Source organism: Miniopterus natalensis, chromosome 14, assembly GCF_054644295.1.
Source record: "Miniopterus natalensis isolate mMinNat1 chromosome 14, mMinNat1.hap1, whole genome shotgun sequence".
Lineage (NCBI taxonomy): Eukaryota > Metazoa > Chordata > Mammalia > Chiroptera > Miniopteridae > Miniopterus > Miniopterus natalensis.
Genome location: NC_142094.1, coordinates 40,728,967 through 40,742,706, shown reverse-complemented (window position 1 = coordinate 40,742,706; position 13,740 = coordinate 40,728,967). Strand labels below are relative to the sequence as shown.

At 43.4% G+C, this 13,740-nt stretch overlaps 1 protein-coding gene across 6 annotated transcripts; it reads left to right on the top strand.

Annotated features, from left to right (window-relative positions):
• Positions 1-3,261: 3,261 nt before the first annotated feature.
• Positions 3,262-13,706, top strand: MORN4 (MORN repeat containing 4). 6 transcript variants are annotated; one of them, XM_016219988.2, is made up of 6 exons: positions 3,265-3,385; positions 9,593-9,684; positions 9,824-9,916; positions 11,694-11,808; positions 12,197-12,306; positions 12,567-13,706. In XM_016219988.2, exons 3-6 carry the CDS (start codon positions 9,850-9,852, stop codon positions 12,713-12,715), a joined length of 441 nt encoding a protein of 146 aa, XP_016075474.1. In that variant the 5' UTR covers positions 3,265-3,385; positions 9,593-9,684; positions 9,824-9,849; the 3' UTR covers positions 12,716-13,706. The 6 variants fall into 6 exon arrangements, with proteins under 6 accessions (XP_016075476.1, XP_016075474.1, XP_016075475.1 ...); XM_016219989.2 differs by having other exon boundaries at positions 3,372-3,430; XM_087824488.1 differs by lacking the exon at positions 3,265-3,385 and adding an exon at positions 3,756-3,854.
• Positions 13,707-13,740: the final 34 nt, after the last annotated feature.

The window sequence follows — 13,740 nt, the reverse complement described above, 5'->3', positions numbered from 1 at the left end:
CTCATGTATCCAGACTACTGACATAGACCTGACATCTATTATCCAGACCACAGATGTGACCCAAACTCCTGGTGCCTATCTTCTAGACCACCTGGCATCCATCATTCAGATCTCCTGACATCTAACTGATAACTACCTTGGACCAATCCTAAGGCTAAGAATGCAGAACTGATAATTCTGAAGATGTACTTTTCACTATAAGCACTCTTAACTTTTCTTTCTTCTTTGGAACACTTCTGGGTTCTTGCCTGGTTGTGTTTTTGGTTTGCAAACCCTAAGACCCTTGAATAAATCTTTGTCATTTATTTCCAGCCAAAGCCTCCAGACTATTTGTAAGTTCGTTCGATAATTCTTTTTTGAATCAAATTATTGCCACAGCTGACTAGGAGTGCTGAATTATTTAAGTATATGTATGGAGATGTCTTAAACTTTTATTTTGTCAAATCAACCATTCTAGCAAAGGTCTGTACAGATGGTTCAATCACAGCTTTCAGTTACAAGACATGTGATTCCCTTTCCTACTCAAACATCAATTAAGTAATACTTGCCTCTTGTGTCCTGGGGGCCATAGTCACAGAGATGATCTGTATTGTTCATCTTATTTAGCTCCTAAGCCTCAAGTTGTGGTCAAGGAAAGCTCCAAGATCTAGAGTTCTCCCTTGAATTAAGAGTTTTCTCTATGGAAACTCCTCAGAATTTGTTTCTGTATCTACATCTTAGAACTTGACTTTCCTTTTACTGAAAAGAGTGTCAATACATTCCCTATTACCAAATGCTAAGCAAGTGCCAGGCATTATTTTAAGTGCATTACATGGTTTGAGTCATGTAACCAGCATTACAGCCCCTATGATGTTGGAAGCTGAGTAAAGTAACTTGCCTGTGATCATGAAGCTGGTAAGTGGTAGAGCTGGATCCAAATCCAGGCTGACTAGCTCCCTGCTTTTAACACTACATTGCTTCTTATCAAATACCTTTATGAAATGTTTCTTATATTTACACCCTTTCTATCCATCTTCACCGAAGCCACATTCCAGTATGTCTTAGATACATCATTACAATGGCTTCTGAGTTTGTTTTTCTGCTTCCAATTTCTCTCTGATCATCTCTGGGTATCACTACCAGATTAATTTTATTAAAACACCCGTTTCATTGCGTCACGGTTCTGACCAAGAAACTACATTTTTTTATTGTGGTAAAATATACATAATATTTATAATTTTAAACATTCATAAGTGTATAGTTAAGCAACATTAAATACATTCACAATGTTGTGTAACCATCATCACTATCTCTACCCAAAACTTCTTCATCATCCCAACAAAAACTCTACCCATTAACCAATAACTCCCTCTTCCTCTAGCACCTGGTAACCTCTATTCTACTTTCTGTGTCTATGGATTTGCCTATTCAAGAAACTACATTTTGCAAACCATATCTTCTCCCTAATTTTTCAGGTCTCTCCATAATTTGACCACAATCTATTTCATCTTATTTCTTCATGTTTCCTAACACACATTCTCCAATGTAAGATCTATTTTCTTGACACTCTATTCTCTCAACCACTGTAATTATATCTATAGTCATTACCACACAGTTTGGCATGTTTAACATTGAGTGTTAGAGCTGGATTGAATCTCATAGGTCTGATAGTTCAATCTCATTTTACAATCTAGAGAGCTTAATAACTTGCTTGAAGCCACACACAGTTGATGGCAGAGATGGGATCTAAACACAGAATCCAAGTCTTTTAAAACAATTTAAAACTACCGTTTATAGAGCATTGACAATGTCTCAGACACAGTACTGAGCTTTTAACATTGTATTCTCAAAAAAGTCCTGGGCAGGCTTTATCATTATCATCATCCTTTTTTTTTTTTTTTAACAGAGATCAGGCTTTTATTGAATGTGTTACAAAAGGCTTAATCAAAAAGACCAAAGCCCATGTCATCATCAGACTCCTCAGATTCTTTTCTTTGCTTCCACTTTCTTTTCCTCAGCTGGGGCAGCGGTGGTGGAGGGGGCAGGACCTCCTGCTGGTGCAGCACTAGCTGCTGGGGCAGGTCCACCAGCCCCCACATTGCAGACAAAACTCCCAATGTTGACATTGCCAGAGCCTTTGCAAACAAGCCTGGCCAGAAAGGTTCAGTATTTACACCAGCTACTTTAATGAGGGCACTGATCTTATCCTCCGTCGCCTTCACCTCCTCGTCTTGCAAGATAAGGACCGAGCAGATAGACACCCGCGAGCTGCGAGAGGGAGGCCACGGTGTGGGCGAGGGGTGGGCGAGCGCTGCCGCGAGCGGTGCCAGTCGCCTGGCCAAGCGAGGGCCTCCCGCCAGCGCAGCCTTAGCTTCCTCGGAAGAACCCAGCGCCTTACTGGCAGCTGGGGAAAGGAGCCATCATCATTATTATTATAATTTTCTATCCTGCAGATGAGGAAAAATCCCAGTTCAGAGAGGCAATTTGTTTACTCTCATGAGTTTGCCATCTTTTAATAATTAAGTATAGTCTTGATTTTTTCTACGTGCATGAATCTTTTCTTCTCCACACTTAGGCAGTAAGTCCTCTGAGAGCAGTGCCCATGTCTTTCCTAGCCCGGCGGAACCCTAGCATCAGGCTGCATTCCGGTTCTTCAGGAAATAAACATACAGATGAACTGGTTGGTGTGCGCGGTTTGGGGGAGGATTTGCTTCAGTCTTGGCACATTTTAAACACAAAGGATCTGGGTAATGACCACGACAACACAAATACCTCCAATGAATGCAAAAGCGTCTTGACATCCCAGTGCTGCCGCAGGGTTGCATTAATTAAACTACGGTTTGCCGGCTCCAGCGCCGAACAATTGACAAAGCTGCACTTCAAAAGCCGCGTTTAGGTTCCGTCCTTCCACTCAGGCGGGGCCGTTTACCTGTGGAGGTCGGAGCAAGATTGGAGCCACTCGAGTTGGTGGTCACCGCTGCGTCTGGCGCAGGTTTCGTTTGGTTTGGTTTGGGGTTCACATTTCAGCCAAGCCTTGGGGTAGGCGAGACCTGAGTTCTCGTTGGGTCAGGGTTGCCAAGGTGGAGCCCGGAGCTCAGCCCCATCCATCTTTTGGAAATTTGGCCCGGGACTCCCGAGGCACTTAGCCCCCTCACAAAGATGGCGCCGAGCCCGGGCTGAGCCAATGGGGAGTGGCGTTGCTCCCGGTTGCCTAGGTAACAGCCAATAGGCAGCGGGAATTGTGCCCAGTGCGGCCGCCGGGCATGGCGGCGTCTAGAGGGGCAGGCGCCGGTGGAGGTGGCGGAGAAGCTGGTGGCAGGAGCGAGCCCGACCGAGCGGAGGGAACGTTCGGGCCGCTGGAACCCCACGCCGGGGCGTGACGGTCATCCCAAAAGGCGGAGCCCAGGTTGGCTGGCAGCGCGGAGGAGAAGGCGCCGGGAGGGTGTGGCCGGTGAGGAAGGGACTGAGGAGCCCAGCCCGACATGACTGGGGTTGGAGAGCGAGGTTCCTTGCCCCACGCGCTGACCGGAGGGCGGCTCCCCCGGGGTCCCATACTCGGGCCTCTAAGTCGCCACCGCCGGGGGCCGAGGCCTGGGAGAGCCCACGGCAGCCGGGTTAGCCAGCGGGGTGGGTGGGGACGGCAGACCTGGGCGAGCAGAGTTCCGCCCGGGCGGGAGAGCAGACCCGGGGTGGAGGGCAGGGGCGGTTCTGGAAGGCAGTGGCGGGGGGCTGAAGGAAAGGGGAGGTCGACCGGGAAGTGTTGCCTTTTGCCACCGAGGGCTTTGTTTGCTCTGGGCCCGCCTCTCCCGCAAGGTGATGGAGAGACGTCCCGCAGGTCGAGGTTTGGAGCAATGGGATGCCTCAGTTGGTTGATGGTAGGTAGCATCCCTGCAGTCCAGCGTGTCCAAACTGCTTAGGGATCAGCAGGAGGAACCCGGCTGTATTAGCACCCGGACCGGGCATTTTCCTTAACCATGAAATAGAATACTCTCCTGGCAGCCCCCATGATGCCTAAGTCGTCTTTTTATTTGTATTTGTATTTTTTACCTTTTTTGTTATCAGGATTTTCTTCTCAGGTTCTTCATTCTAACCATCCCACAGTCTTCCTAAATAAGACCTTTATCTATTAGCAATACATTTGTTTACTTCTCTAGTGGAAGGGAGACTTACAGGAAAAGAGACTTGACTTATAACTAAAAGTTATTTCAAGTTCATTTTAAAACACTTTAAAAAAGAACTTTGACTTTTTGTTCTAGGTTTCTTCTTTGTTCATCAAAGCCTTTGTTTTCTTCTCTAGGATTGTAAAAGCCTAAGAACTGCTTTCTTGATAACTGAAGAAACTTTGACAAGACTGTCATACTTTGGGGAGGGTAGCTTGGGAAGGGGACAGTGTTAAAGGTATATGTGGGTAGTTAGGATTGCTGCCTCCAAACAATATTCTTTTTAATAAAAAAAAAAAAATTTAAAGACAGAGAAATATCACTTTGTTCCTCTTATTTATGTATTCATTGTTGATTTTTATATGTGCCCAGATCAGGATCGAACCTGCAATCTTGGCCTTTTGGGATGAGCTCTAACCAACTGAGCTACCCGGCCAGGCTCCAAACAATATTCTTAAACTGAAAATCTATTCCTCTTTATGTTAGGTTTTTTGTTGTTGTTTTTTTAATCCTCTGAATTTGGACACAGGTTACTATGAATGCATAAATATTTTTTTTAAACAAGTTTGGTTTCTAAAATTAAAAAAAGACAAATGGAATGGAGACAAAAGTTATTCCTTTCTTCAACTTCTATGTGGAAATGTCTAGGTCAGGAGAAAAGAAAGACAGCAGGGATATAGTCTGTTGTGCAGACTAATAGTGTATTAGTTTACAGGGACAAAAGAGTCATTTCCTTTTAGATAAATGTTTGGATTGATTCTTTGCAATCCATCCAACAAGACGAGAAAGGGTAGGTATCTGTTTAGAAGAAGCATGAATGATCTTGACTTTGTTATTAGATTCTATATGTATAGCCAAAGCCTAAAGTCATAGGCCATCTATTTTCTGTAAAAAGATTTTTTGAATAACTAGTACAAATACTGATTTGCATCCTTTTTAAAGTATTGGTTTTTCAGTCTCATTAGCACTGACTATACTTTATTAAACTAGATTTGTCTCAGTGACCATGGTAATTGGTGAAATTTTTTTTCTGGATTAGCAGCCATGCATCTGAGTATTATTTAGCATGCCTAATTACAGAAATCATAAATGAAAATCCTAACACTGTCCCAGGCAGTGACAATATTAATTATTTGGACATAGGTAGAAGTTTCTAGTCAAATGTGTTTAACCATGGTGTGTTCCCTTTAATTAGCACTTCTGATTGTGTTCTTGGGAATGGACTTTATTTCGACAAGCAGTTATTGAAGGGAGTTTGCTATATCTCTCTAGATAAAAAAAGGAATGGAAATTTTTAGTACAGTATGTACTTTTGAAAACAATGGGAGAGGATGGTGGCAGGGTTACGTTGAAAGATGATGTTCCCTTTCTTTCAGAGACCTCCTATTGGTCCCTCTGAAACAAGGTGGGATTCCACTATTTGGGAGTTTCACATGGCCTTGAGAAAGAGTAAACAAGAGGCTACTCCCCCTGAGCCCCTGTGTAGTCAGCCTGACTCCTCAAATCACACTGCAATAACTCCTTCCAAAGTTTTGAGTGAAGACAAGTTAACTGCTGCCTAACATTTAAAGGCAACGCCCGTATCTTCTGTATAAATAATGCTTTTGTGTTTATATTTTGGAATAGTTGTTTACTCGTAAGATTTAGTAGAAAATACAGCCTTTCAGATTCTGACTTGTTTTGAAGGAATGAGATAGTTCAGATTTGTATCATAAGCTGATTTTTAGTACTCTGACTTAATTTGTTCTGGGAATTGCTGAAGATGACCTCTAGCTATCACAACGCCTATCCAGACTGGAAAGAGTTTTCCCTGGCAGTTTTGATGGAAAACTGTTTCTCTTCCTCTCATTAATGTTGCATTTGCGACGGAATCATGTTGACCTTTACCCCAGGCACACACTGATACTGGGCTGACGATAAGAGGATTGTGCGCCTGAAATTGGATACTTACCTTGTGGAACATTGATGGGACAGAGATGGAATCACCTCTCTGAGAAAATAGCCCCAGAGGTTTGAGGGGCTTTAAGACAAGAAGAAAATGATCCTTTTTTTTCAGCTGCCTTCTATTACATGAAAGACCCTGGACATGGAGTTTCTGAGTAACTAGAAAAATGAGGAAGTCCCTGATTGATGAACCTGTGAGATTGATTCCCAAACATCTCTAGAAGCACTTCCACAAAGCTGGCCATCATTATGGGGGTAGAAATGAATGTTCCTCCGTGTTTGGGTGAGACCACAGGGGGTCTCAGAACTCATCTATCCTCATAGCTGGGATGAAACTAGAGCTCTCAGACAGAGCCAGACCTTGAAGATGTGACTGGGCCCTGCTCTCTTCAGGCCAGGCTGATTTCACATCAGACCATTCTGGGCATGCGGCATCTGTATCAAAAATTATTTTGACATAGGCCAAAATTAAAATATCCCATAGGGTATTGATAAAGAACAGATGGGTGGCAACTGTAGTTTGCATTTCCTCTACATAGTATTTATCTCATTAATTAAAATTGCTGACTTTTTTTCCAAAATGCTATTCAAATTATGTTGGTAGCATTTTTATACTGAGACTTTAGAGAAATTTCCATTATAGCAAGTGTGTGAGTATAGGTGTCTCTTTGAAGGAGGAGAACATTGAAAAGACAGGGCTACACAGTGTCCTGGGTACTTTCCTGTATGTTATTTTATTTAATCCACATGCCAACTCTGTGAAGTAGGCATGTTATCTCTACTTTATAGAGGAGGAGACTGAGGTTCAGAGACACTTAAATAAGTTACTCAAGGCTACACAGTGAACCAGGCTCTGAACCCAAGTCCTTATGCTATAAGGGTCCACAACACCACTATATTATACTGGGAGATGGATAGGATAGGATAGGATAGGATAGGATAGGATAGGATAGGATAGGATAGGATAGGATAGGATAGGATAGGATAGGACAGTGTTTAAGAATGTGGACCCTAGAGCCAACTGTCAGGGTTCTGATTCTAACTTGCACATGTTAGCTGGGTGACTTTAGTTAACTTACCCTCTCCCCACCTCAGTTTCCTTATCTGTAAAGTGGAAATAATAATAATAATGCCCACCTCATAAAGTTGTGAGATAAAATTAGGTAAAGTGTTTTAAAAACAATTATGACACATATTAAGGAGTCAGTAAATGTTAATTGCTGTTATGAAGGTATTTCAAGTAGCTTCTCTGGAGCTACCTCAGGTGGTTCTAAAGGGTTGTGTTGGCTGACGTGGACTATAAATAACTCAGCACTGTCCCCCACCACCATTTGGAGAAAACAATGTACATCTTATTTTAGTTGAACATTTAAAGCATCATTTTTGTATAAAATATGCCAGAGCCCTCTGGTACTATGGAACCCACTCTTTGTAACCCCATCTTGATTTTCCATGATGGACACACCATTACAGTGTTTACCATTGTATGCGATTTGGGCTTCTCTGCGACTTGAAGGAAAGGATGCTGGCAGTTGGCACCAGGCCCGCAGGGATTTAAAAAGGAAGCTAGCTGTTGGCATCAGGCCCATAGAGGTTTTTAAAAAATTATCCTCCAGGTCTGGCCTCAGTGCTCTGAATAAGAGGTGCACTTGTCCTGTTGGAACTTAGTCAAGTGCCTGAGGGTCAGACTCTAGGTTAATTATTAATAGCAGGGCCTTTCAACAGTGGTTTATAGATCAGAGAGCTCTTCACACACACTCTTTCCATTTGTTGGAGTAGTAGTCCACCTACTTTCAGGTGTGTAAGAATCTAATGATGTACTTGTTAACACTGCAGATTCCCAGGTCTAACTGTACAGAACCTGATTCAGTAGATCTGGGTGTGGGCCTAGGACTATGCATTGTCACAGTCACTTGAGAAAACATCGTATTACTTCATTCTGGAAAAAATGAAGGGGTGAGTCAAAAAGACTTAGGGATTTAAAGTGGAAATAGGGATTGCATTTTAAAAAATATGTCAAGTGAATCTGTGTATCTCTGTTTATAGTTAATGATTTTGGGGGTATCTTAAATCCCTTTTTTATAGTATATCTTTGAATATAAACATTCTTTTACCACTCATGTGAAGTCATACCTAGCCAGTCTTCAGTTGTTATTGGGTGATGGTGGTGTTGGCTTTTTCCTATGACATATCTGTCATAGTTATTCCTCCTGCTCCCATTACCCTGTTATTCCCCTACCTCGGGCCTTATGATCTCATGTCTGGGTATATTAGTTTAGCTTTTGCTGAGTAATGCAGCACCCCAAAACATAGTGGCTTAAAACAACCACCATTTCTTTAGTCTGTGATTCTGTGGGCTAGTAATTTGGGGCTGGGCTCAGAAGAACAGCTCTCTGGCCTTGTCTGAGCTCACCAAGGCATCAGTGGTCAGCTGGGACACTGCTCCATGTGGCCTCTCATCATCCAGCAGACTAGCCTGGGCTTATTCACATGGGGACAGAACAGTTCCAAGTGCAGCAAGAGGGCAAACCCAGTGTACAAGTGCTCTTCAACCTCTGTTACGTCACCTTTGCTGATGTTCCATTAGTTATCTAACCCTCCCGTGTCCAGTGGGTGGAGGAGTAAACACAGGTCCTCCTAATGGGAGGATCTGCCATGACACATTGCAAGGGCATGGATGGAGGGAGAAAAATTTCTGCTCATTTTCACAAGCTCCTGAATTATCACAACTCCTGACTTGTCAGCCTCTCTGGCTGTAGGTTTTTGCTGCTCCAACCCATTCTGCTTACTGCTGCCAATTTCATTTTCCTTAAACTTTGCTTTCATCATATTACATCCCTGTTCAACTCTCCCACCCCCTGAAGCTTTTTCTTTACCCACCTTATCAGCTATAAACTCTTTTGCCTATCTGTCAAACGTCTCCTTACGCTCACCTGACCCTAAAAGCAGAGCGCATGGTAATGATTTTGAAAAAGGGCTAGCAGAGTCAGGGGAGGCCTGGGTACTAGTTCCAGCTTGGTCACTGACTAGCTTTTAACTCTCTGGGCTTTTCTTTCTCTGTCTATAAAATGAAGGCGTTTGGATTAAACCTGAGAAGGTGTGCTTTTTTTTCCAAATTTAAGGTTTAGGTGAGTGTACTTAGACAAATTTATTTCCTATTCTCCCTAAATATACCTCAACTCAAGTAAGACCTGGCTTCTTATTTTCCTACTGAACATCTTGTGTTCATGTTGCTCTTTGTGCTTTCATTCTCCACGTCTTCTCAGTCTGCAGTTGCCCTTTGCCTTCTTCACTGCTCGTTTTAAATTCTGCCCGCTCCTTGTCTTTGTTAATCTCTGCCATCCAATTTGGCACTTAATTATTTCTCATATTATTCAGTGTTTTGATTGTTAGTCTTATCAACTAGATTATAAACTCATTGAAGAGAGATGCTGTATTTTACACTTTGACTAAGTATGTAGTAGGTATCAAGCAAATATTTGTAGATTAATCCTAAATTTCCATCTCAGGTAATAGAAAGTTGGAACTGGCTGAAAACTTGAAAGACAAGTAGGAAGATAAGACTGCTTGGGCAAAGGTGGTGATGGTGATGGTTGGAGAGGTGGGTAGTTCTGTTAAATGTATTCAAGGTAATATACATTCACCGAGCTGGTAGCCTTTAGGATGTATCTACAGAGTTGCTTTGCAGGCCTTTCCTCCAGCCATCCTGTGACTGGTTCTCCTCTGCTTGTGTCCTGCAGTTTTCATCCTTCTGTAAGCTGCCACCATGACCCTGACAAAAGCTTCCTTCACCTACTCCAGTGGGGAGGAATATCGTGGCGAGTGGAAGGAGGGTGAGAGGACCCCTGAGGGTATCCAGTGATGAACATTTGGCTGAAGGACAATACCTCAGGATAAATAAGCCAACTTTTTGCATCTTCAGGTCTAACTGCAAGATTTAATATGATAGTGCCTTTCCTTTATTCAATTTTAGAATTATAAATAAAGGAATTTAAAAATACTGTTAATTCAACCTCCAGAAGTAAGTTAAATTTTTCTACTTCTAAATTGTGTTTTAACCCTTTTATCTTTTAGTGATGTTATTTGGAAATTGCTTTTCTAAACAGTAATGTACCCAGCAGAGTAAAATGAATTATTTTTAGTGCCCATAAGTCAGAAAATAAAGAATTTATTGCAAGGACTCGATTCCAGTGAATCAAGAATTTAAGGAAATTAGGGCAGACACACAAGAGCAAGTGACATTCATTGCCTTGAGTTTCCTGTGACAGTTCATTACATTTGGAAGTATCTATTCTTAGGAATGGTGAAATTCTTCAGAGCCTGAGACTATACAGGAATTAGTTTAATGATGTTCAGTTTGGAAATAGTCTGGCCACTTTAAAAGTCCCATGGGTCCAGTCCTAGCAAGCCAGGAACTACCCCAAGGAGACAGTTGTACCAGTGAAGAACATTTTACAGTTTCCAGGCATGGGCCTCATTCTTTTCACGGTAGATCCTGCAGCTGATGAATTCTTGAGCCTTGAGAGGAGAAATTATGCAGATGGGATGTGATTTTGCTTCTGTACATCTCCAGCCTTTTCTCCTGCCTCCCAAATGCCTGCCTGTCCCCTTTAATATGACCTTTAGAGGAGAGACTTCCTGAGGCTCTGCTGGGGAGCCTCTGTCCACGAATAGAACTACCTCTACTCTGTTTGAAGAACATAACTGCTCCTCCTGCATCTTGCTCTGCTTTCTGGTCGGTGCAGTGGATGAGCTCAGCCCTGCTGATGTAACAGAGCTCAAGCCAGTGTTGCCAGTCTGGCTGATAAGTTTGCACAGTAGCTTCATGATGCTAAGCGGTAGACTTTTGTTTTTCTCAGAGTGGCAATGTAGTTAAGTGTTGAGGGCTGTCAGGTCAGGCTGCCTGTTGTGTTTGCATTCTCATTCTACCACTTAATTGTTCTGGGATCTTGAGTAAGTTATTTAGCTTCTTTTTGCCTTGGTTTCCACATCTTTTAAATGGGAATAATAATAGTACTGTGCCTACTTCATAAGGTTGTCATGAGGATTAAATAAGATGATAAATACAAAGTGCTTAGGAGAGTGCCTGGAACATAGTAAGGCACTATGGGCTGTTTTTAAGTACTCTCTCTCTTTTTTTTAAAAATTTTTTAAAATATATCTTTATTGATTTCAGAAAGGAAGGGAGAGGGAAAGAGAGAGATTGAAACATCATTGATGAGAGAGTCGTCAATTGATTGGCTGCCTCCTGCACACTGACTGGGGATTGAGCCCGCAACCTGGGTATATGCCCTGATCAGGAACGGAACCACAATCTCCTAGATCCTAGGTTGGTGCTCAACTGCTAGCCATGCCCGGCTGGGCTTTAAGTGCTCTCTTATCTTTCATATTTAGAGAGACCTGCTCCAAATCTGATGGTTGTGACATAAGATGGGAAGGTCACAGGAGTCAGGTTATTACTCTGGGTATTAGTTCTCTGCCCTGGTAATGTCACTGCTTCTCTGCTTTTGTTTGTAGGTGGAGTGATGGAAGGCAAGGGATGTTAGACAGTGAGAGGGGACCCAGAAGCTGCCCCATCCCAACCTGACACCTGTCCTTCTCTTTGCTCAGGCCGCAGACATGGTTTTGGTCAACTGATGTTTGCAGATGGTGGCATCTACCTGGGTCATTTTGAGAATGGGCTCTTCAGTGGCTTTGGGGTACTGACCTTCTCAGATGGCTCAAGGTGGGTAGTGGGTCATTCTTTTCTCAGCCTTAAACTAGGGAGACTCTGATCTAAAAATGATAGTGATAAATATCTGGTCAAACCAGGGCTTGTCCCAGGCCCTCTGAAAACATGAAAGGAGTAAGCATTCGTTTTTTATTGGTTATTTTATAAATAGATCTAAAATTTGAAGTGAGCGACCTTCCACCCACCATTGTTCTGTTATTTCCTTGAGATTAGGGCCTCACATCATACATACTCTCTGACCCTTCTCTGCTGCTTGGGAGTGGGGTAGGTGGACCTCTGAGATGAATGGAATTAATAAATGGCACATATTAGTAGCTGCTTGACTCAATTAACCTGGACAGCTCACTACCCCTCTAAAGGCTAACATCTTGTGTTTCTGCAGGTATGAGGGGGAGTTTGCCCAGGGCAAGTTTAATGGCGTTGGAGTCTTCATTCGATACGACAACATGACCTTTGAGGGGGAATTTAAAAATGGCAGAGTAGATGGTTTTGGTAAGTTGCAGCCCAGCAGGATGGGAGAGTAGGTGAGCATAATATGGGTGGAAGTACACCTTCTTAGCTTTGATCCTTCTGTGGATGCCCAGCAGTCCATAGTGATGGTGCCCTAATGCCTGTCTGTTCATTGAACTTATGGACAGAGTACTCCTGAGAAGGGCTTCGAGGTTTTCTCTTCCTTGACCTCTACCTGTCAAGCTGATCTCTGAGTCATCAATCTCGTTGCCACTCCCATATTTCTTCTGTCCCCCTCCAAGGCCTGCTGACATTCCCTGATGGGTCCCATGGAATACCCCGCAATGAAGGTCTTTTTGAGAACAACAAGCTGCTGCGTCGTGAGAAGTGTTCTGCAGTCGTTCAGCGGGCCCAGAGCGCCTCCAAGTCAGCCAGGAATCTCACCGCCTGATGGGGCATTGTGCACCAGCTGACAAGTATTGAGTAGAGCAGAAGCCCCATTATTCACTCGAGGTGAACAGATGAACCAGAGGTGAGAGGAGGAGAGATGACCTTGGAGCAGAAGCCTTGTGCTGTGTCTCATCACCTGCCAGTCAGGGATGCAACCACAGAGAAGTTCTGAGGACTCTGGCCCCAGGTCCTGCAGCAGTGGTTAGCGGTTATGTCTCTCCCTTGTCTCATTGTTGGTACTCTGTCCCTGCCACCCTGGGTTACCCAGGGCAGACCTGTTGCTGCCTTTTACTTCCTTTCTGCCAAGTGATACAGAATCCCTCCTTTATTCTGCTTATATTTAGGGTCCATGATCCAAATATATTCCCTGTGTAAAGGATTAGGTAAAAGTGCTATTTCCCCTTCCCTGACTTTACAAGCTGTCTTCCTTACCTGAGTTCTAGCAGATACTCCCCATTTGTGCCTCTCTCCTTCATTATACATGGGACAGGATCCCTTTATGGGATAGTGAAGAAAGGAACTGATGTAAACAGTCATAACTTGTATTTATTACTTACTTCAGAGCAAAGGGCAGACCTTTCCGGGCCATATCAAGCCCTACCATGGAGTGAACTGAATTCTTAGGGCTGACATAGCTCCTTCCCCAGGGACCAGTAGTGTAGGTAGAATTGGGCCCATCCTAGAACCATGGTGAACTAAACAAGCATTTGGCTCCTTGCATTTGGTTCACTATAACTCTTCCACCACAAGCCTTGGCCATCGGGCCTGGGGATCAGATCTTGACTGATAGGATCCCTGCACAATTCATCACGGAGGCCTCCAGTTACCCTTCGACCCAAACACACCCCACTCCACCCCACCCCCTTATCCTCACACTGAAGGTCTCAAGAGCAGATGGTGGTGGAAATCAGCCGTGTGCCTCTATCTATTCTCTGAATCGTACTGTAGAAACAAATGTTTATGGGGAATGAACAAATCACCAGAACTGCCTATTCTCAGTTTTCTTGACTTTCTTGCTCTGCGTCC

Coding starts and splice junctions, on each gene's coding strand:
- MORN4 (XM_016219990.2), top strand. CDS start 9,850: ATGACCCTGACAAAAGCTTCCTTCACCTACTCCAGTGGGGAGGAATAT. Junction 9,917..11,693: donor TCGTGGCGAGTGGAAGGAGG/GTGAGAGGACCC, acceptor CTCTTTGCTCAG/GCCGCAGACATGGTTTTGGT. Junction 11,809..12,196: donor ACCTTCTCAGATGGCTCAAG/GTGGGTAGTGGG, acceptor GTGTTTCTGCAG/GTATGAGGGGGAGTTTGCCC.